Source organism: Cyphomyrmex costatus, unplaced genomic scaffold, assembly GCF_001594065.2.
Source record: "Cyphomyrmex costatus isolate MS0001 unplaced genomic scaffold, Ccosl1.0 scaffold628, whole genome shotgun sequence".
Taxonomy (NCBI): domain Eukaryota; kingdom Metazoa; phylum Arthropoda; class Insecta; order Hymenoptera; family Formicidae; genus Cyphomyrmex; species Cyphomyrmex costatus.
This window is the reverse complement of record NW_017280187.1, coordinates 42,877-69,104: the sequence shown is the minus strand read 5'-3', so window position 1 is coordinate 69,104 and position 26,228 is coordinate 42,877. Positions and strand designations below refer to the sequence as shown.

Sequence of the window (26,228 nt, the reverse complement as noted above, 5' to 3'; positions counted from 1 at the left end):
CATGTGCTCGGTGGCACGGGTTAAAAATTTTTATTTTTTTTTTTCCGTTGGGAAACTTTTTTTTTATTTATTTTGAACCACTTTTTGCCCGGAAAATGGAAAAATTCGAAAATCGCCAAATTAACGGACACCCTAATATATATATATTATATATATTCAAAAATATCAAACACTTCTCTCAGTGTAGTTTAAAATTGGTCAAACTTTCTCTCGCGCGAATAGATCAACTTCTTTAAGTTACTATGATAAAAGTAATGGTAAAAGAAGGATATAAGGACTTATGAAGGAAAAATCCAATTTGGATAAGTTGGATGGTTGGAAATATTGGGAGGAATTCGAGGCAGAAAATTAGAAACCGACTTTCCGCAATTCGTCTGGGGTTTACTGGTGTGCGATTGGGATTAGCTTCTCGCCCGATCCAATTGCCGGTAATGGCGCTTCCACGGTAAGAACACCGTCTTTACTTAAGGAAGACTTGATGCTCTCAGGATTGGTTCCTTTCGGCAACAGGAATTCCCGATTGTATTCTCTGTATACCGATTTGCTCTCTGTCTTCTCCTCGTGCTTGGCATGGACCTGGACAAACAAAGTTGCATTGCGTTAAATGAGTTAATTATTACATGACGATCTGAACTGTATAATTATCACTATTCATATTTTTCGATTCATTGACAATTAAATGTAGTAGATTCGCACATCATCTCTCAAAGCATATCCTATCAATTTGAAAAATTAGATTGGATTAATAATAAGATAAATTTAACAATTTTTTAATTGTATTAGAACATTATATCTATATGTACATATATATTATAAAAAAAAAAATTTCTTAATAGAAGTTGACGATGTTGCAATCAACCCTTTTAATGCGGTAGCTCCTGTTGCCTTGAACTAAAATATATTATGGCTGGTAGCCAAGTTATGCCGTAATTCTATAATCCAGTCAGTTTATTATTAGCATCAATTATTATTGATGTTAATGGATATTAATATTTTGTCTACGGTCTTCTCAGGATGTAGACGTGCTTACTAACGTGAATTTACTATTGCTCGTTACATTCACCTCGCGTGAATGTAACGAGCCTAAAGCACGTCACGACTGAGTTATCATTACGAATGCATTGGACTAACGATCCGACTTTGCTCTTTCCTCGGTCACATACACACGTTTTTTTTTTTTTTCAAGGAATTTGAAGCTTGCGAACGGCAAAAATATAATTATCGTTTTATTGTGACCGAATTTTCACGAGCGACGATACAAAAAGAAATATGCTCGATAAGTGTCCTTCGTGACTCCCTAACGAGCAATTTCCCTGAGTAATCTAAAAATGGGACAACGAGAGTACCTCGTAATAGTGACCGTATTACTCATGCGTTCGACCCATGAGTCATGCCGTTCGACAATGCGTAGGCGTAGGTTTCGTCTCCTTATAGTAGACATGTAGATTAGTATAACGTGTCAGACATCGATCTCATTTTTCCATCTGCGACTAATGTAGACATACGTGTTGGGTTACAGATGCATCAAGATATCAACTTTATTATATATATGAAAAAAATACTACATGTTGGTACAGCGACTCGCACTAATCTGAAGAATTTCATAAAAACAATTTTTTCAAACTTTTCGAAATATTTTCATCTTAATATTTCTTCGGTACGATTTTATATAATAATATTAAAATTATACATTTTTATAATTTTTTGTATAATAAAATATTAGTTATATAAAAATAAATATTTACAGTAGAGTTTTAATTCGCATTTTAATAAAACTAAATTTTAATAAATATATTTTTTAATAGTTCTGAGTGTAAATATTTAAATGTAAACATATACGTATTTACTTGATAAAACCATTAATTTCATTTAACTATTATATTTTTTATTGAGTACACATTTATTTATTGTAAGTAAATATTTACTTAGTGTATTATTCAAAGAAACAATATATCAAAATTTAGTAAATCTTTTTCAGTGCAGGGATTTAAAAAGCATTACGCGAAAAATAGGTATATATAAATAACTAGTCCCGGAAGCTCATTGAATCAGGGCGGAAACTGAGACTGGGTTCTTGCCTTGAAAGAAACGTCATTCTCAACGACGAAAGTGGGTTATGAGAGAGAAACGACACAATTTTGGGACGCCTGCGTCTTACGAGAACCGTGGAAGTCATGAAGGGGTCGAAACATAGTGGGAACGAAGGACAAGACGGGGAAGATGGCGGATTGTACCGCCATCACTTCCACCTTCTACATCACGTTGACACAAATCGATATTTTCAAGCTTATTCTTACAAGTCACCCTTATTGTTCGACTCTGTTTTTCTCCCGCAAGTTATTCTCTATTCAATTCAACAAATTTTTACGAGAAAATATTTAATACAAAAGTACTTAGAATATTATAGCTCTCTATCCATCTTTAATGTCCGTGTTTTTCGCAATATAGTTCTATCGAGCGCCTTTCGTTGACTCAGTGATCGATAATAATTTACATTTTATCACGAAGTAGGATCGCCGCTCGTATATGTGCGCTAGTATTTCTTTACAAGCCCCGCGTCCCGAATTCTTCAAACATAACTTGCTCGTGTGAAGCATTACACTTATTACGATTCGTTCTCTCTGCCGTGAGGCAGTTCACCAAGATTCACGAACGCAGAAAAGTCCTAATGAAATATGTATGGGATATAGAAGTCGATTTATTAAGCAGAATCCAACGCATATTGCACCATACTCGTTAAACCGTAATCACATTAGCGATTGCGCACGGAAAGAAAAAATTTTGTTAATTTAACAAGTCACCAGCAAGTTTTATTTATAGATACAGTGACGACGAAAATGTTGATACCGAAAATGAATATGACGTGTACTTCTATTAGGAGTATAAATAAGTTTCCGCCATTTGACAAAAGATGGCGTCACCGCAATATGTTATGGTTAAAATTGTCTGCTGTAAAACGTCATATCGTAAGGTTGGACATCTGGCAACAACATAACCTTGAAATATTAGCGATTTTGTATAAGTATCATATATCTTTTTTCGTGTGAAAATGTCGAGTTTTGAGCCGAATAAGCGTCATTTGCAGGAGCTTTTGATTTACTTCTTTAATTTGAAGAAATCTGCAGCTGAGGCGCATAGAAGCATATGGTGAGGCTGCCTTAAGTAAGAGAAATTGCCGTGAGTGGTTTCAAAAGTTTAAGAACGGTAAATTTGACGTCGAAGACAAAGAACGTTATAGTTTCGACGTTTTTTTGTTTTTTCGATGTGGAATCCACCAGTTACCAGAAAGATGGGAAAAAGTAGTGGCTAGCGATGGACAATATTTCGAATAAAACATTAGGTACTGTTCTTTCACAATAAATGCCCAATTTTTAATGAAAAAACGGCGGAAACTTATTTATACACCTAATTTGTCGTCCAAGATAAATTCTTCTGTCATAGGCACTAATGCTCGATATATCTGTTGTTACCGACATTATAAGTTACACTAGCAATATATATTTTGTACCTACAACAAATACACAAAAACAAATGTGATTTATTTCGTAAACTGTGTATCGTTTGTTACATGAACGAATAATGAGAAATGATATAGCAGGAATAGTTGATTGATGCATTTTTTTACGAAATCATCAACAACAAATTACTTTTTATTTTATCAAGCTCATTGCTTTCTGTGCGAATATAATTAGCGATAGTCGATTATTTTTCAATCAATCTGAGCAAAGCATGTGGCTTTATGCACTTTCGTTCGTTCGAGAGCATTATCTTTTTAAATTATCACCATCGGATATAGTTGCGCGCCTTAAAACATCTTCGTAATATTTCGATGGATTTAAGATTAAATTTCTAGTTACAACTGGATTTAAAGTACACATGCAGAACTTCAGTTGCGTGCTGCTGCTCGAAGATTTGCAAACATTGCACAATTCACAGATAGTGCCGCCGTTGAGTTTTGTATAAACGGTGTTGTTATGACGGAGTTGTTACATCATGTTAATAGCGAGTTCGATCAGCGACGTATTTAGAAATTGTTGGAGTTCGTATGACAGCGAGAGCGACTTGCCTTGAAGAGAATCGGTGGCGAGTATGCAGTGTTGACTCACATAATCAAACAGCAAAAGCATGCTTTTTATAGTTCGTACATACTTTATCAAGCTATACTTCGACATTCTTTAATCTTTAATGTACATCTTCTAAGATAGAATCTTAATTGGAATAATTAAATTGTCTTGTTAGTCTTGCGTTTCAGAAAATTTCTCTAATCTTTAATATTAAATATCTCGAGATACAGCTTAATAAAATTAATTAATTTTTGTTAAAGACGCATTTTGATGCTTTGAAATATTTCCCTGATCTTTAATATGAGATATCTCGAAATAAAGCTTAATTAATTAAACTTTTGTTAAAGCAGTATATTTAACCATAGTAAATCTTTTTAATCTATTATACTAAATATCTTAAGAAACTTTAATTAAATTAAATAAGTTTTTGTTAAAGCTGTATTTTTGATGGCTCAGAAAGCTCTTTAATTTTTAATATTAAGTATCTCAAGATCAATTAAATTTCAAACATAATCAAATTATAAGATAATAAACAAGAGAAAATTTACAAGTTTGTTCTCACCATCAGTAATACAATAAGTAATTACGATCAATTAAATGAGCAAAAAAGTTAATTAAATTAATATATTAAATTAAAATTCGCAAATACACACATACGAATAACAAACTTAGACGTTTCAGTCTCACGGACTTCTTCAGTTTATTTAACATGTAATAAATTATAAAGTTAAATGGAAAAAAAATATATATATATATATACAGTTATAAAATGCATAGTAATGGAAAGCTATATAAAAAATCGGCAAGGTAATCGCACTTAAAATCTACGAACGCTTTTCAATGACCCATATATTGACCCATACATCCAAACATCTAATTGATAAAATCTTCATAATAGATTCTTGGTTCACCAGCGAGAATTTGTTGTGTCGAGATACGGTGTGTGTGTGTGTGTTTATCCGAATATTTTAAATACCTATTCAAACAAATAGCATTATAAGTATGCAATTGTGCCGCTGCGCTGTACTATTAACGGTAAACATCGTAACATTTGATCTGTGAGAGCCATATGCCGCCCTTCGTCGCTAATCGCGATATTTCTTGAAGCGTGTCTTCGATGGCTTTGTCGCACGCGAGAAAAAATGCAGGTGCAGGATATATGGCAGCGCCCATTAGAGCGGCAATCCACAGGTACAGTCGTGAACGATAGGCTAAACTCGCTGTGCTAATTGCATTACGTAAAAGTCGCTAATCATCAGTTAGACTCGTTCGTTTCTAGAACGTATTCCATTGCGTTGTCGAGAAGACGAACCTGCCGAATCTGCCGCAAAAATCTATCTGCCATCGTCCGCGACACATGTCAATGAATGAAATAATAAGCCTTAACCTTGCCACGTGAAAAATTGGACTGACCTCGATGCAACAACTTGCAATCTGTCTGCATTACATGTTCTTCCTCTCCTTCTCTTTATTCATCGTCGTAAGACTCTAGTGGATTCGTATTTGATTTCAAGGCGCGTATCGCCTTGAATAATTTTCAGGTATGAATTCCTTGGCATCGCTTCATGGCCGGTCAGTGCAATAAATGGACGTAAAAGTGATTAAGATAACGAAGACTGTAATATATAATTCGCTGACTTTTACTCACAAAATGTTTTACAGCTAAAGAAGGAAAGGCAATGATTCACTAATTTTCATTGTTTAATAATTCTGAAAATTGAAAATATTTTAACGCCCAATTTGTAGAATTAAATATAAATATAAATTTACATCGAAATATAAGCACTAAGATCCGCTTTGACCAAAAATAGAATTTCTCTTATAGATTTATTCTCACTGTCCAATTTCGTATTAAAATTGTTAATAATTCTCATTAATTCTCTGTATAACGATACTTCTATAATTAAATCCTTGGAATTTTCTATGATTTGCTCGACGAAAGAGCGACTTTTACTTAATCACTTTCTGTCTCTCGGAAAAATACGGTAACAAAAATATTGGTGTCTCGTACCGAGAGTTCTTCCTTCGAGCCGCGAAATGAATTCTTTCGTGATGGCGGTGATTCGCTAACGCGATTCTCTTGTTGCGACGTTTCTCTTGGGATATCGATCGTACAGACTAAAAGAATAAAACTATCACGAGAAAAGCGCGCATGGGTAACCCTAGATCTCGCGAGATCGAGAGAAAAAGAAAGCAACGGAGAAAATGAAACGGAAAGACAAAAAGGAGAGGGACGAACTACGGTAACTCAACTCTTCGCAGGATCTAAGTTTCCGCGACGGATATCGTCTTACGAGAAACAAGCCTTACGTAACCCTATCAGCTCTAACTACTAGTCATTGGAGTGACCGATTTGCTTCTTCAGCACCTCCAACTGAATCACGTGATTTGGATAACATACAATGATAGCGACTTAAATTATATTATCAATTTTTGAATATTTTGTAAGTTCAAACACCTAAGTTCTTTATATCAAAGTTATACACAGGATGAGTGTCCAAAAGTCAGGCCTCGAAGAATGTATCAGAAATAGGCACATTGCATTATTATTTTATTAATATTTTTTTATTTTTTATTCCATCATCTTTGGTATATACATGAAAAAGTCTTTATTAATCCTTTCACTAATTTAGGTATAACACAATGTCTGATAATAATTAATAAAACATTATGATTAGTTTCTGAAAACTGACTTCTAGTACATACATATACATTGTCATAATTTTTTATACTTTATTATTAAATATAATAACTTTAAGGTACAATTGTAATTAATTTTTTAATTAATTTTTTATTTTGAGAGATAGAGAAGGAAACTAAATCCCCGATATCATTAATGACAGTTGCTGTTTGAAATTCGGTCCCACGATTGTCCAAAATAACGTAAGCCGTTGGCAGCTCTGACTCACAAACTAAATATAACCATGAATTTCGATGTTCCTACTTCCATTTCTCCTTTGCGCGAATGAAAACAGATCCTGAATCTTTCGAAAGTTGATTAAAGTGCTGGGATATTTAAAAAACGTTCTTATATTACAAAAAGAAAATCATATTCTTAGATCGAACAATCCTGTCAATTAACGATACACATAAAATATACAAACGACCTATTAATTATATTATACGAATGAACACTACGGCGGAATATCTGTTAAAATTAGTCGCTTCGACAAACTTGGAATCTCTCTCCGTAAATACAATTTAACGAGTTATAATCGATCACATGTGGCTTTAATATCTAAATTTTAATCAATAATTAAGTTTTAATTAATAAGCATTATCTTTTATTAGAATTTTTCAATCATCGGTATGAAATATTTCTTTGGATCTTTTTTACATATCTTTTTGCATATCCATCAATTAAATTTCTATCGAAATACCCGGTACGAATTTGTACTAGATTACGTGTTATGATGAAAACAAAAAAAGGAGACGAGGATACACGCTTTCTCGTTGCTTCTGCGATGACGTCAGCCGGCCGTTTTGTGAGATGATCTACCCTACTCCCATACACGACCCATTCCCAGTTTAAACTACTCGTCCGTCGGAGCATCGTCCTTGGTCAAGCCCTTTAAGGTTCGCTCGTGGCCGACCTGAATTCGCCAGACCCTGACCACGTTATACGACAGCTTGTTCCCCGCTGTCGTCAGGTTCCTGGCGAATCCGTTTATGGAAGACTGCTCTCGTTCCCTTGAAATTATTTCAGAGAAAAGGACCTCTGGCCGCGCGAAGATAAACGATCGATGTTTTGTGAACGAAATTCGTTTACTCGACGAGAAAAAGACAGATCGATCGAACGAAAAATTGGGTTGCCACGTGATGGCATAATTTTTCGGAGAATATAATAGATGCCAAGGTGGATAAAGAAGCATATTTGAACAGTTGATATGCCAACGACCTCGTTCGAGAAAGATAGGACGGTCAGACGATGAATGTGAAGAGAAACGAATGGAGACTGAGAACGTATCGCCTTCAAGTTGAAGGCGGGAGTAGCGTACAGACGATCCAGGAGACACGTTGTTTTGACAGCCGCACACTTCCTTCAAGCTGCTACGAACTACTTGAAACCAAAATACTAAGAAAAATAATAATAAAATCATCTCTTTAAAGAGAAATTGATTTTCAGTCTAAATAAAAGTCTAATCGAGTGGAATAGTGCAACTTTTGGAACACCCAGTACAAAGTATACCTATTTTTACTTGCTATGGCCAATCATGATTAGAAAATGAAAGTGAAAGAGCACGCTGGATTGGCCGATCATTTATCGAATAAATCATCAGAATAATGCCGTGCCTTGTTCCTCGACAGATCTTACATCACTACGATCTTTCTTTCATCGCGAAGAACGAGAGTACGGTGATACAACGACCTCATCATTCTTCGATCTCGTGCATAACGGTAGAAGAACTTTTTCAATACCCGTGCTTAAGAGAAGAAAGAGAGAGAGAAACAGTACCCGATTTCCGCTCTATTATCTCTCTTATTGAAATAAATAGATAGTTCTATGATTAAATTACGATTAGTCTCATATTGCAAAGAGAAAAGACGGATATCGTACATTGATACGTAAATTAACAAAAATAAAGTCTTTAATCGTTTAGACTTCGTCGGGAATAGAAATAAATGCTCGTCTCGTGCGAATTTACTTTTTAAGGAGGTTCGTCAGTCGAAATTCAATTTAAAGATTTATTTTTTAATATGATGTAGACAAACACTGTACCCAAATAATCCCACAATTTGAGCAATATTGATCGTATGGTTTTCTTGTAATGTCATTCTGAAATTGACCATTTTAACATAGCGTCTTATAGGAGACAGTTCCGAAGTAGATATATAATCACCAATTTATAAATACTCAGCCAACTTAGGGCTTTGAAAAATTAGGATTCGACAGATGAAATATCAACGATTGTGTACAAAACAGGACAATCGGATTTTACCGTATGAATTTAAAGCTTTATCGTCAAATTCCGTATTTCTCCCTTATAATTCGCCATGATCTGTCACTGCCCGTCACGTCGCGAAGTGCAACGTTGCCAAGTGTATACTCGACTTCTCGAGTCGTTGACAATCTTATACATTTGTTAATATTCTATTCACTAATAATTTACTAAGAATACAGCACATAAATAATATCCACAATTTATTACACTAAAGCTCGTGTCACACTATGGACTGTGGACGCGGATTGGATTGAGATTGTGGATTGCGCATCGGAATTCAGTCAATCAAGATAAAGCTGCTTTGTCTTGATTGGCTGAATTCCGATGCGCAATCCGCAATCTCAATCCAATCCGCGTCCACAGTCCGTAGTGTGACACGGGCTTAATATTGCGCATGATTCCGAATCGCTATAATGACAATTTCTTTCAGTTGCATTTTCGACTCCAAAATAACGCTCGAACCTCCTTAAGATATATTAAATTTGTTAAATTTAACTTTTCCGTAAAAATTGTTCTTCAAGTTGCTCCCGAAATATGTGTACGCGACACACGTCTCTTGTGTAATTCATAAGCGCGTAATCGTATACCGTCCCGCACCTCGCGTTCAACGTGTTTGTTCACAATGGCCAAACATTATTCCGGTCCGCCGGTATGACGACTGGCATGAATTTATTTTCGGCGACGGTTATTTCCGTCCAGGTCGACGCAAGAACGTTAGAGAGAAATCTCGAAGACGCGCTTAGAAATCTTGAGAAATTCTTGCTCCCAATATTTCACTTCCTACCGCTGAAATACTAATATTCGGAGATGGCAACGAGAAAGAGGAGGTGCATAAATCTATTGAACTCGATTGAATTTATATTAAATACCGAGCTACTCTACGTTTGAAATAAAGTTACATCTCGCGAAGCGATCGTCAAAATCATGAAACAAAACGAGATGAAACTTTACTTCGTACGATCCGCGTTACTCGATGAGGCCGCTTTTCTGGCAGGAAGTGACGTAATGCAATCAATTACAACATTCTACATAGTTCATACGGGATGCACGAATACCGACAAGTATTGCGCATATTTCATCGTGTTCTTTCTCTTTGACTGGATAATATTTACAATACTCACAATAAATGTAAGTTTGTTACAAGAAAATCACTGTGTTTTGTATACCAAATGTACGCACTTCATTTATTTATTTAATAATTTTAATCTATAGAAAATAATAATATATAAGTTTATTTTATTATCTCACGTTTAGCACGAGAAGAGATTAAGTATGAAAATTGATAACTTTTGTATATTATATATCCCCGTGTTAATTATTTCTCTGTGAATATAAACTATAAGCGAACTGTGTAAATCATTGGTATAAATGAATAGTTCTACAAAAAACTATTGTGGTGCGCAATTTGCGAGTAATTAACTTCGTTTTATGATGGCAGCACATTGCGCGTGACGGACAACTTTGTGTCGCGCCAATTCTCGCCAATTGCGCAAAAACTTGAGCCAGATTTACACCTTGCCAAGTTGTGCAAGAGAGCGTCCCAACGCATATCGTGCATGATGAGTCAACTATATAATAATTTCGGGTTATTAGATGAAGCAGGAGAAATCGCGCGGCAATAAATTGAAAGGTTTAAGCTCTGAGTATCTATTGTCCGGGCAAATCAATTTATATATCTAAGAATAGACTATTAAGTCTTAACACCGGTATTCATAGTCGATTCTTATTAATATTTAAGACTGCATATAAGTACAGTCTCTTAATTTTATCATAAACTAATCAAAGATCTCCGTATTAGAATCTTAAAACATTAATGCCCGTTTATACAAGTATAGTTTAATTTTCATTTCTAAGAAATTCTAAGTTCTAAGAATTACGAAAAAAATGGAGAATAAGTTGGACCGAGATTAAAGTAAATTTACATTGATAAAAACGAGTATGTCTCTTGAAACAAAAACAGATTACAAATATCGTAAGAATAATATTATAAATTATATATAACAATACGTTTTCGTATGGATTCTTGAAATTCAAAAAATCGATTATCAAAGGGCGAATGAGAGTATGGCGTTGTTATTGTTACGCAAATCCAATAAAAATAGATTTCTTCAAAATCAATTTATTCAAAAATTATTTAGAACGTTTCGGTTCATTTTGAACCTTCCTCAGCTAATATATATTGTTCGATTCAACATCAATTCAACTTAAAATAATCCTTGTAAGACATGTCACATCAAATTACTCGATGAGATGTTCAAGTTCTCACAAGAAACATAACAAAATCCAAATCACGAATCGTTCATTTTAAATAGGTATTAGTTGTAATAAATTAGAAGGTGCCATCGAAACTTAGTATTTCAATACCTTAGACGAAAACTTATGACATCTTAACTCTATTAACTCTACTGTGCTAAAAAGTCGACTCTATATTATATATAATAAATTATATATAATATTATCTAAAAAAATTTAGATAAAATATTTTCAACATTGAATCCTCTTCTATTACATTTACAGTAACGTATGTTCGGTGAAAAAATATCGATTGGGGCTAGCTCTTTATTAAGTTTATTTAACTTCATGTGGCTTGAACATTAACTGTAATAGTTTCACTCACCAATAGTTTGTTGTCCACAGTTTTCACGACGATTTCTTCGGGCGTGTATTGTGAAACATCGAAGCGCAGCTTCAGCATCTTGTTGTCACCCTCATCTTGAATGAGAGGACTATTGAGTCCGTCTAACCAGGCATGATCGTGCTGAGGACTTAGAGAACTGCTGTTCTGAGTGGACTGTTGTTGCGTGGTGGTGCTGTAATTTAAAACAAAAGTCTCGATTATCATCGATGATCGTTGCTCGTATACGTCAAGTCTAACTGAGCAATGAGATGTCGGGCACATTGATACGATGATGAGTGATGTCGGATCCGTAACCGTTAACATAAAACCTGTGTTGACTATGCTACAGTCGGTGTGATAATATGAAGCCTTACTTACGTATGTGTGACGATGGACGGACAAATCAAATAAATACACGCAGAGACTGACGTATAAAATCGTGTGTTAATATCAGTTAACGCTAAAAAGATTAACACTTCAACGTAACTATTTTTATTATTATCACGCACAGAAACAGATAAAACAGTTGCACAGTTTTGTGTAATAAGTAAATCAAGTTATTTATTTAAAATGCTAATTAATGCACTCGCTTTGTTCTTTCCAGCGTTAACCAAATTGGTGTTACTCTTACACGCAGCTATGATCTATGCAGAACCGTAAGGAAAATAAGGTTAAATATCTATAAGGTATAAATCATATCAAGAGGGAAACGATATCATCATCCCGAGTATACGGGTCACAAAACGTGCAGACATTTATTTATTTATTTGTTGCACGCGCTTTGACGCGATTACAACTGCATTAACTCTTCGTAGAAAGTAACTATTGTAACGCTGTGTTAATGTTATTATTTTTTACGATTTAAGTTTCCGTTATTTATATCCCAGTACATTCGTAATATAGATATAAATATAATGTACGTTAACATATTGATACAATAAATGTAAATTTCATTAAAAAAAGGTAAAAATTTATTAATATTCAAGAGAATAACTGACGCAATAATTAAATTCTCGATTTAAGTTTTTTTGTTATAATCAGATCACGTAACACTCGAAAATCCCTTCCTCCTTGTTTAACGACATTATTTGAGCATATCTTAACGCAAAATTTGCATCAATCTATTCTATTTTTCTTCAAGTTCATCCTACAAAGAGTTACAGACATAAACGAAAAATAAATGGTACAGTGCAGGATAAATGTTTCGACTAGGAAGTAACGTAAAGTGCGGTCTAATTTGCAACTACTATTTCAAAACAAAGCGTCAATCTACTTAGTCCTCCAACAAGCTTTACAAATCTAATCGGGGATGTACGACCTTGTGACGCGTAACATCTTCCGATCCCATAGACTGATCGCCCTTACATCGATCGATTCGTTTTCTCTGTGCGTTTTCTTTTTTTTTTTCTTTTCTCTAGAGAGCGTCACCTTTTGAAACTGTCGAACGCGGACCGCTTCGGCGGTGCAGCAGGGTCGGCCTTGTCCCAACCTTCCGTCTTCGAGGTCGTCGAAGTGTGGTGCTCGCTGGTGCTCGTGTGGTGTCGACTTCATAGTTAGTCACGTGCCAATGCAGAGCCATTCGGTAGGCGAGACGGTAGTCGAGCGCAGGAAGAGGGATTGTTATTATTATATAAGGTTAACTTCTAATGGTTATGGAGTCGTCCGAATTTAACGTTAATTCACGCGATCACTTGTCTTCGCTTCTCTGTTTCTTGGCGGTACAGCTCGATCAATCTCTGTCCTGCAGTTTCCTCAGATTGGGTTTCACCAGCGATTAACAGTTATTCGTCAGATGATCTAAGATCTTAGAGATCCCTTCCGAGCGCTTCCTGGTTTCATTAACGACAAATCACTCTTGCCCCGCTATCTTTGTTATCTTCATCAACAAGCACCAGTTCTCCATGGCGAATAAATAATTGAATCTATTTGGGAATCTATTAAAACTTTGGTCATATAAATTCATGACTACGTCTATCTTTATCGTTGTAACAACAACTGTTTAACTGACGGATAACTGTTCAAAGTTTAGCCAGTGATGAAAACCATTCTCATTGAAATTACAATGTGCTGATAGCATTACCTCGAATTTTCAATCGTTAATTTTTTTTTAGCAAAGAAATACCGCTTTAAATTGTATATAAAATCATATGTTATATTAATAAATTTGTGTGTGTGATCAAGTATATTTACCTTATAATATTAAGAGCAATAAGTCTATTTGCCAAGAAACAATGAGCGAGCGACATTCTCAGCAAGATTTAATTGAAATTCTGGTACTTTTTTAAATGTGATACTTATTTCCTTTATTTTTCTCTTTTTTTGCACTATGTCTTATTTTTGCTAGTTAAAAATATTACAATACGACTCCTTAATAAATTACGAAAAAAGTAATCTTACAAGACTTATTATCTCTTATATCTTCATATTCATAAAACTTGATACAAAAATAAAAATAAATGAAAATAAACCGTAGTGCCAAAATCGCGTGTATGTACTAGAAATTATTATGCAACTAATATATGCCTATATCGTAAATTATAAAAATACGCTGGCAAGTGGCTTTAAAAAAAAGGATAAAAAGCAGTAAGACAATTGACACACGTCAAACACGCAGCAAATTAATCGTGAAGGTTATATACAAATTATTTGTACAACTTAAAAAATTAATAAGCGCACTCGGCAAATACATACGTAATAAATCTTATTGATTCTAAACTTGTTTAAAAGAAACATTTCATTTACGATAAAACGAAATTTCTCGAACGGGTACCTGCCTTTACCCCTGTGATCTTTTTCTACGGGAATCGACGCTAATTACCGTTGATAATCGACGTTAAACTTATTAACGGTCCCCCAAAAGGACTCTGATCGATCGTAAACGTGCTTATACATGCAGATAAGAACAAGCTTAACACCGCCTCTAACTTGGCGCGAAATATCGTCGAACTAAATGTCATGATAACCGGAAGTGTCTTGCCTTGTCTTCGGAGAGGTCGTCGACCTACTACCACGTAGGATACTATAAATAGTACGCGATTACGTCGTTGCAACCGTACTTGCAGAGAGGGTAATCGTGATTTCTCGAGTCACGTTTACTCGTGTCCCCTTAAGTTCTTCCTCGTAGAATTAACTTCGATTTAACCAATTCTACTGCACCGCTATATTATCCAGCTTCATTTATCGCTTCTCGAAATTAATACAAGTTTTAAAATACAGATATTAGAGAGTATCTGCAGCGTAAGTTTATGGAGAATTTATGACTAACGTTATTATTAGGTGTACAAATTAGTTCTGTCTTTTTGTGTTCAAAAATGCATTTATTTCAAAACAAAATGGATAAACAGATTAATTAAAGTATTGTCCGTCGCTGGCTACTACTTTTTCCCATCTCTCAAGCAATTTTCGAATTCCATCTCGAAAAAATGACTCGTCTTTGGAGGCGAACATCTTTTGGAAAACGGACCGAACTAATTTGTACTCCAATATAAATATCATGTAGAGTATTCTTTTATAATTATTTATATATATGTATATGTATGTGTATATATATATATATATATAAAACCACATATATAAATAATAATAGTTATAATAGTAAGTTATAGTACAGTAGCATAGTAGTATACCTAATAGTAGTAGTATAGTATACCATAGTTAAAATAGTATTATAGTTATAATAGTTATAATATATATAGTTGGGATTTATATATAAACCTGAAAAGACGATTTGTTTTAACAATAATCAATAACATTTGTTTCAATACACAAATGATTTTGGTAAAATTAGCAAAATTTGAACAAAATGTTTGAATACCGTGAAAAATTCCTGTGTTGTGAATTTTATAAACTTTTTTAAGTCTAGATTTTTCTAATAAATATTATTTTGCCCTTCTATTGTAGAAACAAAAATCATATTTTGCAAGATAATACATGAATCTTTTCGATAAAAATTAATGTACGAAAGAAATGAGATCGTGTCCGACATTTATAAAGTTTTGTGATGGTCGAATAAATTGTATGACAGAGTAAAACGATTCCAAGAATGAAATGTCACTATATCCCGTCACGCGATATAACGTGTTTGGCAGTAATAACGATTATTTTCCGCGTTTTATTTCATTCGTGCGTATAGTTATTGAACAAAGAGATTACTATCAATAAATTCCTATCAGCGATTTTTCGACAAATCTATTATGGAGAATGCAAAGGCATCATACGACTTATGCTTTTTTTTTTTTTACAAAAAACCGAGTTACTATACGTTACCGTGAAATCCTGATTGAATCTAACTCGTAACATTTAAATATCACGAGACGTTCGCCAATGGGAAGTGCAAAGAAAGGGTTCGAGCAAAGCCGTAGGAAAGCTGCGTGGGAAAGAATGGGAAAGAAATGCGGTAGAGAACAATTATGCCAGACAAGAGAAAGGTCGGATCTCGTCTCATGAAATCGAGAGAGGTCGACCATAGCGCGCGAGCTCTTACAAAACCCGACTCGTCGGAGTGAAAAGGCCAAACGAAACGCGAATAACGAAGTAATAAATTCTGATTTCATTCTATTTATTCATTACGTTATTTTACACGCATTTTATACTACGTGAATATATGACTGTCTTAGGCCGGAATCAGACTACGCATTGATGATTGAGATTGAAGATTAAAAAATTGAAATTTGACCAATGAGAATAAAGAAATCTTAGCTCGTATTATTTTGATTGGCCAAATTTCAATCTTTCAATCTTTAATCTCAATCTTCAATGCGTAGTCTGATTCCGGCCTTATATACTTTAATTGATTTTATATAACAAAATTATAATTCAAGAAATAATTAAACATATGTGATTTCAATAAGTATCATTAAAGTTATATGCATGAGAAGTCTTCAACGAAATATTTCACCGAAAGAAAAGTTTCATTAAAAAATTATGATAAAAATAGTAAACATGAAACAGTAATGAAAATTTATTATTGACGTATATCAGTAGCGTTTATCTAATCTGTTTAGCTATGTTTACTACTTGAAATCATTGAAAATGATTGGTACCTGTATGTATCAGTCTCGAAGTCTTGTATCAGTATACACAGCACAATTTCAACATATTAAATTCAATTACAAAGAGAATTTATAAATGGAAATCATAATATCCGTGTTTTTCTCGCTTTCGTTTGACATGATAAAACAGAATAAAGATAGAACAAGTTTAGAGGGCTAAAATATTAACACATAACCTTAATGTTGTTTTTATTACAATATTTTTTAAAAAATATAAAAATAACCATTGTGCAAAATGATAAATGTCTCTAGAAATTGCATATACCCAATTTCTTATGATTTGCTTGTTGAGTGACAAAGAATTTATTATCGGCATCACACACAAGTCATATCTAGTTAACTAATTCTATCGATCGAATGAGATAATCGGCACGACGAGCACGTTTCGACGGAATCATATTTAGCCATTACGCGATGCCAATGGTCGGCTGAAAGTCAATGAATCGCTTAACTCAGTCAGTTACACGCCGGCACATTGTGTAACAGAAAGACCATGGTTGTATAATACGACGAAACAAAAGAGCGCGTGTGTGAGAGTATGAGCGGAAAGTGAATCTCCTTTTGACACGCATATACATCGCTATGTCTAGCCGACAGTACGTCAGTTATCAGCAAAAGTTCAAGAGCATGAAGTTTAGCATAGTTCACCAAAGTCAATTAGCAAGCTATTGCCCTGCCTCTATAAGAGATAATTTCCTGTTGCTGCTCGGATCTTGACGAACCGTCTATTCGGGAGCATCAAAGCTATCTGCTGCACGATATCCATAAAATTTGTATCTTACGTTCGTTTTCGATGGAGGCAAAATGTTGGACGTGATACAATTATTGATTTCCTGTCAAGAAACTAACATATTGCAATCTACAATAAAATAGGAAATTTGTGTACATTGGAAGATATTTACTTTTTCAAGATAATTCGATAAATTTGCTTGCATTTATAAGCTCGATGTAAAACCAGATGTTTTAGTGCTTCCATTATTAAATAACACAAAAGATTATTGCGATGTACAATTATAAAATAATTTTCACGTTTCTAAATGATGGTTAGCTCCAAAGTGTACGATCTGATTATTAACAAAGTTCAATTCAAATAATAATGAAGAATAAAAAGTTAGAATCCAAACAGGTGCCTGAAGAGTCGATAATATCTGTATATCTTGCTGTCTGTCTGTTACAGATGAGCCACAGTCTACACGTTAATGACATGTCCGCGTCGAAGACGCCTGCATTCTGCGTGATGATGTGCCATGCGCGCTTGTCTATTTGCGGTAACCGTCCCTGAACATAAGAATTACGTCAGAAACACGTGATTATTCGGACTTTGTAATGGACCATATTCACCTCCCACGAATGATCCATCGAGAATACACGATCGATACCGAACACCTGCTTACCACGACGCATAGGTAGTATTTATAAACGCTTCAGAATCTTTTATGCCAATTTTTTTATGTCAATGACGACACCGGCATGTTTCTCAAAATGGATCTGGCTATGATTTATAAGAAATTCTCAAGTCAAATTACGAGAAGGAATGTTGATCGAGACGAATGGCTCGACATAATTAAATCATAAATTAAACATAACATAAATTAAATCGACGAAATTAATTTAATTAAAAATAAGAATAAGTAATGACAAGGCTCAACATGTATAAAACAATACAAATAAGAAAAAAGGCAAATATGTTTAACGTACGTATAATTTAAAAAATATATAAATATAGCATTTTCAGACGTTTCGACTCCGATCGGGTCATTTTCAATGTATATAAATGTATAGAATTCAAATATAAATTTAAAAAATACAATAAATATAAACATTCTTCAATTAAATATAAATAAAATAATACAAAAATTATGAACATTCTTCATCCAACTGCATAATTATGGTATAAATGATGTTGTAAATTGATGTCATAAGTATAAAAAAGATCCTGATAAAAATACAAAAATAACACTTAACGGAGTTCTAAAAATTATTTTAAAAGAATATGAGTTTATTTACCTTGTCAAAAATAGTAGAAAAAGAATTAAAATATCCATGAATAAAATTCTTCTATGTCACAATAAAATTAAAATTAAAATTAAATAAGATACTCTGCAGCTAAGAGAAAAGAGTGCTAATCTTTGTGATGACAGTTGAAATAATTTAATTAACTGGGATGAACGTACTATATATAGTAACTCGAATATCTCTAAAATTATACTAATATTTTTTAATGAATGAAGTATCATTTTTTAACCAGAATTTTAGGTTCTGTATTTTATACGTCGTCATATATTTCCATCGTACTTGCAATTTTCGATTTTTTATATATAGAATCGTATTATAATCATTTAATAGAATTAGAACATTTTTTTTCTTTTGTTGTTATTGTTGAAAAAAATGAAAGTTTGTTTCTTCCCAAACATGATTCAAAGCGTAAATCTGTAATTGCATAGTAGGTGATATCGATTATCCAATCTTGTACGTTTGTGTAACAGCCAGACATTTTCCTTTTGATATTTAAAAAAATTCAAATCATCCAACAGGGCAAAGAAAATGTATTGTTTGTATATAAGAGCGAAAAAAATATAGCAAATAAAAGATCTTATAGATTTGAATGAATGTAGGTAAAGGTTATAACGTAAGTCAGGCTGAGTGATTATTTTGTGTGAGGTTTATGATACCAAAATAAACTTTTAAAGTGTATGCATCGTCATTTACTACAATCGTCGAATTAAAAAAAAAATTCTGAAAGAGAGATATAAAAAATAAATCATAAACATAATAATAAACAACATCTCTAATCGGTAATTAATACAGATGAAAAAGAAATAGTGTAGGAAAATAATTTAATTGCGTAGTAAAATGATATTTTGTAACGCGAATAACGAACCGTTACTCAAAGTGAACTGATGACAAACAAATGTAAATACGAATTTGTTCGGACTTGGAGAATTCGCGCTAAACAACATACCGAAGCTTGATGATCGTTTTATGCGCGGGTGGATAGAGATCCTCGTTCGGGATCATCCTTGACCGATGGTGAGCGAGTCAATATACCGACCGAGTGTACCTCGCTTTAAAACGTGGACGGCGACGATGCGGTTGCCTCGACGACGTCGTAAAAATTACTGCGTAAAATGGCTCGTCTAGGATCCCTGCAAGCTCCTCACCTTTCCTGCGCCACGATTTAGTGCTTGATTCCAGTGGGGGCCATTCGCGATGGTGCATCGCGATACAATGTCAGGGTCGCATTGACGTAATAACGTGGTGTACCGCGAAAATATACATTTAAATAAAGCGTCAACTTTATTTCGAGCACTATGTATAGGAAAACAACATTAATTCAATGCAGCACACGCGCGACGCGACGATTGCATTATGCATAAGTAACTCGTCCATCATAATGTAATTTCAATAAATACAATTTTTTAACATTTATCTACATGAAGAGAATGTCTTGCTGGAATATCCAAATTTAGGTACACTGAGATAAAATTTCCGATTGAAAATAAACGAAGATAGATAATCGTGTCGAGTAGATTTCTGGTTTTACTTCAATCAGAATTATCATAGATTCAATCAGAAAATTTTGCACAGAAAAAATGCTTCTACTAAAATAACTAAAAATTTAGCACAGACAAATAGATACAGATTCGAAAATAATTATGTTGAACCAGCAAACTAATTACACGAAAGATTCAAAATAATGTTAATGTTGCAAAAAATTTTCTAGCAATCAATTTGAGCATCCTTGCATTACTTGGATGGATCTAATAACATTTTTTTAGATGTATATGTAGCTAAATTTATAGTCTAACAAAATCATTCTTTTTCCGATTTATTTCTTGTCAATTAGAATTTTAATTAATGCAACCATACTCTTTTTCCAGTAGAAATACAAATCCGAAAATAATCATCGGACTATCAAAATAATTATTTAGGAATGTTCTCTTAAGCTTAATGATAATATTGATATTAATACTGTAAAAGGTTTTGACATTTTATAACCTATTTGATTCAATATAACTATTTAGATCGTCCAATAAAATTATTAAATCTGTATTTAGCTTAAATTTTACTTCATAGTAAAACCGCTCTTTCCTAGTAGGAAATAAACACGCGGACGCAGGAGTGCGTTGACTGGATTTATTTTGATAGGTAAAAATTCCGGAATTTAACATTGTTCATTCTTTTCCCGTGTTCCCATCTCGCTTCTTTCAACTACTGTTTCGAATGATGACAATGCTGCATTCAGAAGACGCGACCGTGTGCGTGCCTCGGTGTGCCGTCAAAAATGCAGTGAACGCGTCCGTTGTGCGTTCAACGAGACGCATGTCATGTAATTGCGTAATAGACATCGTTTGTAATTCCGCGAGCGACACGTATACAGTTGCGTTTCCCACATTTCAAATATTCCGAGTTTTACGTGAATGTTTCTGTTGTGTGTGACGAAACAATCTTTTTTTTTTTCCTGTAGAATTCAGTTCCTGTAGAACGTATAGAACTCAGATGTCTAAATCTGAATCTCCTTTCATTATTAATCTATGATTGATTTATGAAGATTAAACATGGTATAAAATGACCGTAAAAATGACAAACTTTTATTGGAAAATTATTTAGTTATTATTTAGTTTCGTAAAAAAAAAAAAAGCGTTTAATTTTAGGTATGGGTTTTGCGTTATTTAATCCAAATATTAACGTAAAAATTGCAAAGAACATACACTCTAAAAAAAGCGGTTAATACCGAAGCTTAATACCATGCAGAGTCTATATGTATAATTCTCGCTGTGTTGGTGTTGAAAATAATTCTCTATGAATTTTTTTGACGACTAGGTATAAAAATTTATGTAACTTAAGTGTAAAAATTTTTATTTTTCAAAATTAAATAAATTAACAAGTTATCGCGATATCTTAGCTGTTAGCATATAACTTCAAAGTCACACTGGACTATAGATGATTAACACCAACATGATGTAGATTTAAAATCAATGCTATTAGGTCTATAAACTTATAAGATAAACTCAGCCCACGTGGTAGAAGTAAAACCGATATGTCAGTAAGAGTAAGTGAGAGCAAAAGCACAACGGTGAAGTTCTATTCTTTTCCATTACTGTGAATATGTACACATAAGAGAAGGACAGAGATTTACCGATGTCTCTTACCGCTCCGCTAGCTTCACTTCTGTCGTAAGGGCATGCTGGGTCTATTTTATAAGTCTACGATTAAATCCACACCATGTTAATTGGAATTATACGTAGATACCGCATGGGTACTAAATCCACATCTACATTTTTTAGAGTGTATGCGGATAAAGTATGAAATAGATTTATCAAAAGTACTCTGAGAAAAAAATATATCAAAATTTAATATAAAAATGTTTGTTTGAAATAGTACTAGTTGAATATTTACTAAATAAACATATATTTATTATTACCGTAAATAAATGTTAAAAATTCTGTTTAAAATCTCTTTGGAGTGGAACTTAATTCCAAAGAGTAAATCTCATTCTTAAAAATTGACAATTGAGCTACTTTTTTCAAAATTAATTTAATTTAAACATAAACTGGACAGAATAAATTGATTTAATTGTCATTCTTTATCATTCTTTAGAATTTAGAGAATTAGATTCCACTTCAAAGATTTTAAAGAGTTACTACTATTAAAATAAATTTGTTTGTTAAAATTTGGTACATTTTTCTCTCTCAAATAAATGACGGTTACATAATAAACATTTTTGAACTTTGTTGTTATGATAATTAAGCGATCTCGACAATAAAGTTTCACATGACTATGGGCGTTCACAAATTTCCAACACACGCATTCCCCGGATCAACCGCTTCACTCTTCGCGGTCGAGTCGCCAAAGGAGGTTCTTGGTCCGAGAGTGCAGTGACGGAACCTCTATAAATAGAAACTGAATGCACGAAACGACTGTATCGATGCAAAAATGTAATCTGCGAATCGCATCCGAATTGCGCTAACTATAAGAGATCTTATTCTTGCGATTTTTGCGAAGGCAAAATGAGACGACTTTTCATAACAAAGAATAGCTATATATTTTTACAAAAGCTTATAATCTGTAAATTTATTATTTAATATGACATACGATGACATTTAATTGTGTTACTGAAAAATTGAATCGATACACTCCGAGTGTCGGCAAGGCAGCAACGACGTAAATTAAAATCACATACATAAATGAGCAATTTTAAATTGATATAAGATTGAAATGATACATTCTATAAATTTCGGTAAAGTAACGACGACGTAAATTAATCATCACGCAAACAAAAGATTTTAAATTGATATGATAACATTAATTAATATTGGATTTTAAATTGATATAACATTTAGAACAGTTTTGGCAAGACAGCGATGCGACGATATAAACTAATCATCCTGCAAGTAAGTGATTTTATGTCGAGTCTCATAAAACGCGACGAGCTACAAGCGACATTATCTAACAAGTGACATCATTTTCTATGTCAGGTTTTTATCCTTGCACCTTTTTTTGGTTGGTTAATTTTTTTATAATCTTTCAATCTTCTTTTTATAATCAATTTTATCGTATCTATACGTTATGTAACGACGCTGCTTATTTGAAAATCAATCTTGAATCATCGTCTTAAAATATTAAACTGCATCTGCACGATAACGCATACGATCGATCTGTAGATTGCTAATCTCTTTAATCGCTTGACTGTCGCGAGATGGAACGCGTAAAGCCGTAATCACACTAGCGATTGCGCGATTGTGATTAACGATCGATTGAGGATTACTTTTCAACCAATCAGAGCAAAGCAGTCACCGATTACTTATGCTCTGATTGGTTGAAAAGTAATCCTCAATCGTCAATCACACTAGCGATTGCGCGATTGTGATTGACGATTGAGGATTGTTTCTCAACCAATCGGAACAAAGTAATCGGTGACTGCTTTGATCGTCAATCACAATCGCTCAATCGCTAGTGTGATTATGGCTTAACGTAAAATACTGCTTTCCAATGATCGGTGAATCGTTATCACGCAAAAAGAAAATACATGTTTTTCCTGACATATCGCAAATTGATACGTGGACTTCCAACGACTGTTAATAATTGCCTTCGATCGCGAGTAATTTCAATGCCGGACGTGATGTATCAAATAAAATATTATAGAATCCCTTTTAAACGAAATAAAATCTCTTTTAAAAGAGAAGTGCAGGTATCAGAAATAAAACCTACCGCATATCGATACGATTGAGCGAAAATAAAAGAAAAATTTTAACGCGCGAGGATACGAAGGCCACTCTCTCGCAAGTTCTCTTTAATCCTCTCGCGCGTCGCAACTACGACAAATCGGACAAATTAGATTCATTTGTCCGAACGAAAGGATCGATATCCTCAATGTCAATCGCATTATCCGCGACCTACGTTTATTTTTATCGATCTTTCTCGCCGATGTACGATGTACAGCGTGCACAGTAATTCCGTTAACCTGTAATTCCCTCGAGAGACGACCTCGAGATTTCAATGTATACCATACACAATACGCCGATGCCGGTTCGTAAATATACTGTTCGTATCGGTCACCGGTGTAAGCAAGCGAGCGTTCGAATTATCGTTCGTAATTGGAAAGGAAAGCTTTTCGAAATCGATGTGAAGCCTGCTGCGATGCACCCTGCTTGCTTTCCAATTGGATTGCTTACGTTTTAATAAATTACTAGTATTACACCACACTATACGTCGAATTTCTAGCAATTTACGAAAAACGATCCAACAGGAAAAGCAATCGTGTTTTGCAGACTGTGTTCCATAAAGCGCATGATGCACATGATGTATCATTGGGACTGTTCTTTTAGCTGAACTTCTTACATACTTAATATTTTCTTTTTTTTTGTAATGTAGAGAAAAAAAATGATTTCTATTATTAATTTCGGTAGGTAAAATATGTTAATTTAAACATTAAAAAGATATAATAAAAATGTTTTCTAGATTAATGAATTTCATTTTTTTAACTTTTGAAAAATAATTTAGTGGACTCGCGATATTAGAGAGTAAATATATAACATTTTTTTAACAATTAAAGATTAACGTAATTGCCTTGCCTTTAGTGTTTCACTGAATTTAAATGTATTATCCAATTATATCAAAGAATCTTCTTCTAACAGTAGTTATAATGCTGCTTTCTCTGTTGAACGCAGTCATTTTATATCCTTGTTGTTCACTGAATGTTAACCGAAGTTTTTTAGCTGAACTTTTTGTATATGTGTGTTGTGTGCGCATTTCAGTTCACATTTTCTCTTTTTCTTTCCAATACAACGTAGAAGAAAGAAAAAGGAAGGATAAACTGTGCAAGAAGTCCAGCTAAAAGAACAGGTCAAAGATAAAATAAATATATTATGCGAATTATACATACAGAAAAATATCATATATTCTATTATCAAGAACAATTATTACTCAATTTACTTTCTTCCTTCTACGTTAGCTTTAACAAAGAATTTTTTTCTCATATAAAAATCTTAAAATGTACTTATTACAAAAATAAACAAAACAACAATTTATTTTCTTTCGAAGAATATTATAAAATAAAGAAGTGACTTTACATAAGAAGCAAAATTGAGTTCGTTTTAATTTAATAATCTTGATTGACGTCTATTTTAAATTTAGGATTCAGAATATATTTTGAAGAATAAATTTGATGCTTGTGATGAACTTATGACAGATGATGTACGAACTTTTTTGAAATAAAAGTAATTGTGAGATTGTTAACTTGTGATTTTTTGTGCGTTTTATGGAACGTGTAGTCAAAACGTAAGGCGTGCACAACGAATTTATGCGTAGAGAGACGCGCGAGAGGGAGAACGTAACCGGGGTGTCCTGAAAGGTTGAGCGTCTCGCGCGAGAGAGAGAGATGAAAATATCGAGAGTAGAGAGTCCCTCGACATACCTGGTGGTGCTCTTGAAGAAGTTGTTGCTCTCGCGGTTCATCAGCTCGCTGCGAAACCGCGACATCTCGTCCTCCATCTTCCTCATCTCGGCGTCGAAGCGTTCGCGTATGTTGGAGAATTCGGTGTCGATCACGCTGAAGTCACCGAGTTTGATGGGAATGTTGCGCTTGATACCACTGTCGGCCATGTTTTTGTTTTCGCCCAGGAGCAGCACTTTCGTGTCTCTTGTCACTGTAATCACTCGACGAGGACCCGCGCCGCGTCAAATACGATTCGATCGCGAGAATCTAGGCAACCGATTGTGAGTACCCTTCAACTCCGGCACGTGTCACGTCCCGTGTCTCGTTCCTGTCTGAGGAATGAGCGCGGCTCACCGGCAGCCGTTTAAATACCCGGCGACGCCGGCGAGGCCGCTTGTGGGTGCTCGGCTATCCTCGGTTGCGCTCGGGTCACCTCGTGACCACGCGGCCGCTCGCGGTCGGTTACGAGCCAGCAGCGGCAGCAGCGCGGGCGGATGCTCGCGAGATTTTTGACATGCCACGATGACGGCCTAAATTTAATTAGACATTAATCGCCAAATAGCAGGAGGGTCGTTAGCGGAAAGTTGACGGACATGAAATGGCGGAGCGTCGCCA

The 26,228-nt window shown here is 34.2% G+C and overlaps 1 protein-coding gene across 2 annotated transcripts; it reads right to left on the bottom strand.

Moving 5' to 3' along the window:
- Positions 1-180: 180 nt before the first annotated feature.
- LOC108779805 (alpha-crystallin A chain) lies at positions 181-25,964 on the bottom strand. 2 transcript variants are annotated; one of them, XM_018547310.1, is made up of 4 exons: positions 25,593-25,964; positions 13,053-13,169; positions 11,625-11,817; positions 181-576 (listed from the first exon to the last, which is right to left on the bottom strand). In XM_018547310.1, exons 1-4 carry the CDS (start codon positions 25,778-25,780, stop codon positions 382-384), a joined length of 693 nt encoding a protein of 230 aa, XP_018402812.1. In that variant the 5' UTR covers positions 25,781-25,964; the 3' UTR covers positions 181-381. The 2 variants fall into 2 exon arrangements, with proteins under 2 accessions (XP_018402812.1, XP_018402813.1); XM_018547311.1 differs by lacking the exon at positions 13,053-13,169.
- Between the last annotated feature and the right edge of the window lie 264 nt (positions 25,965-26,228).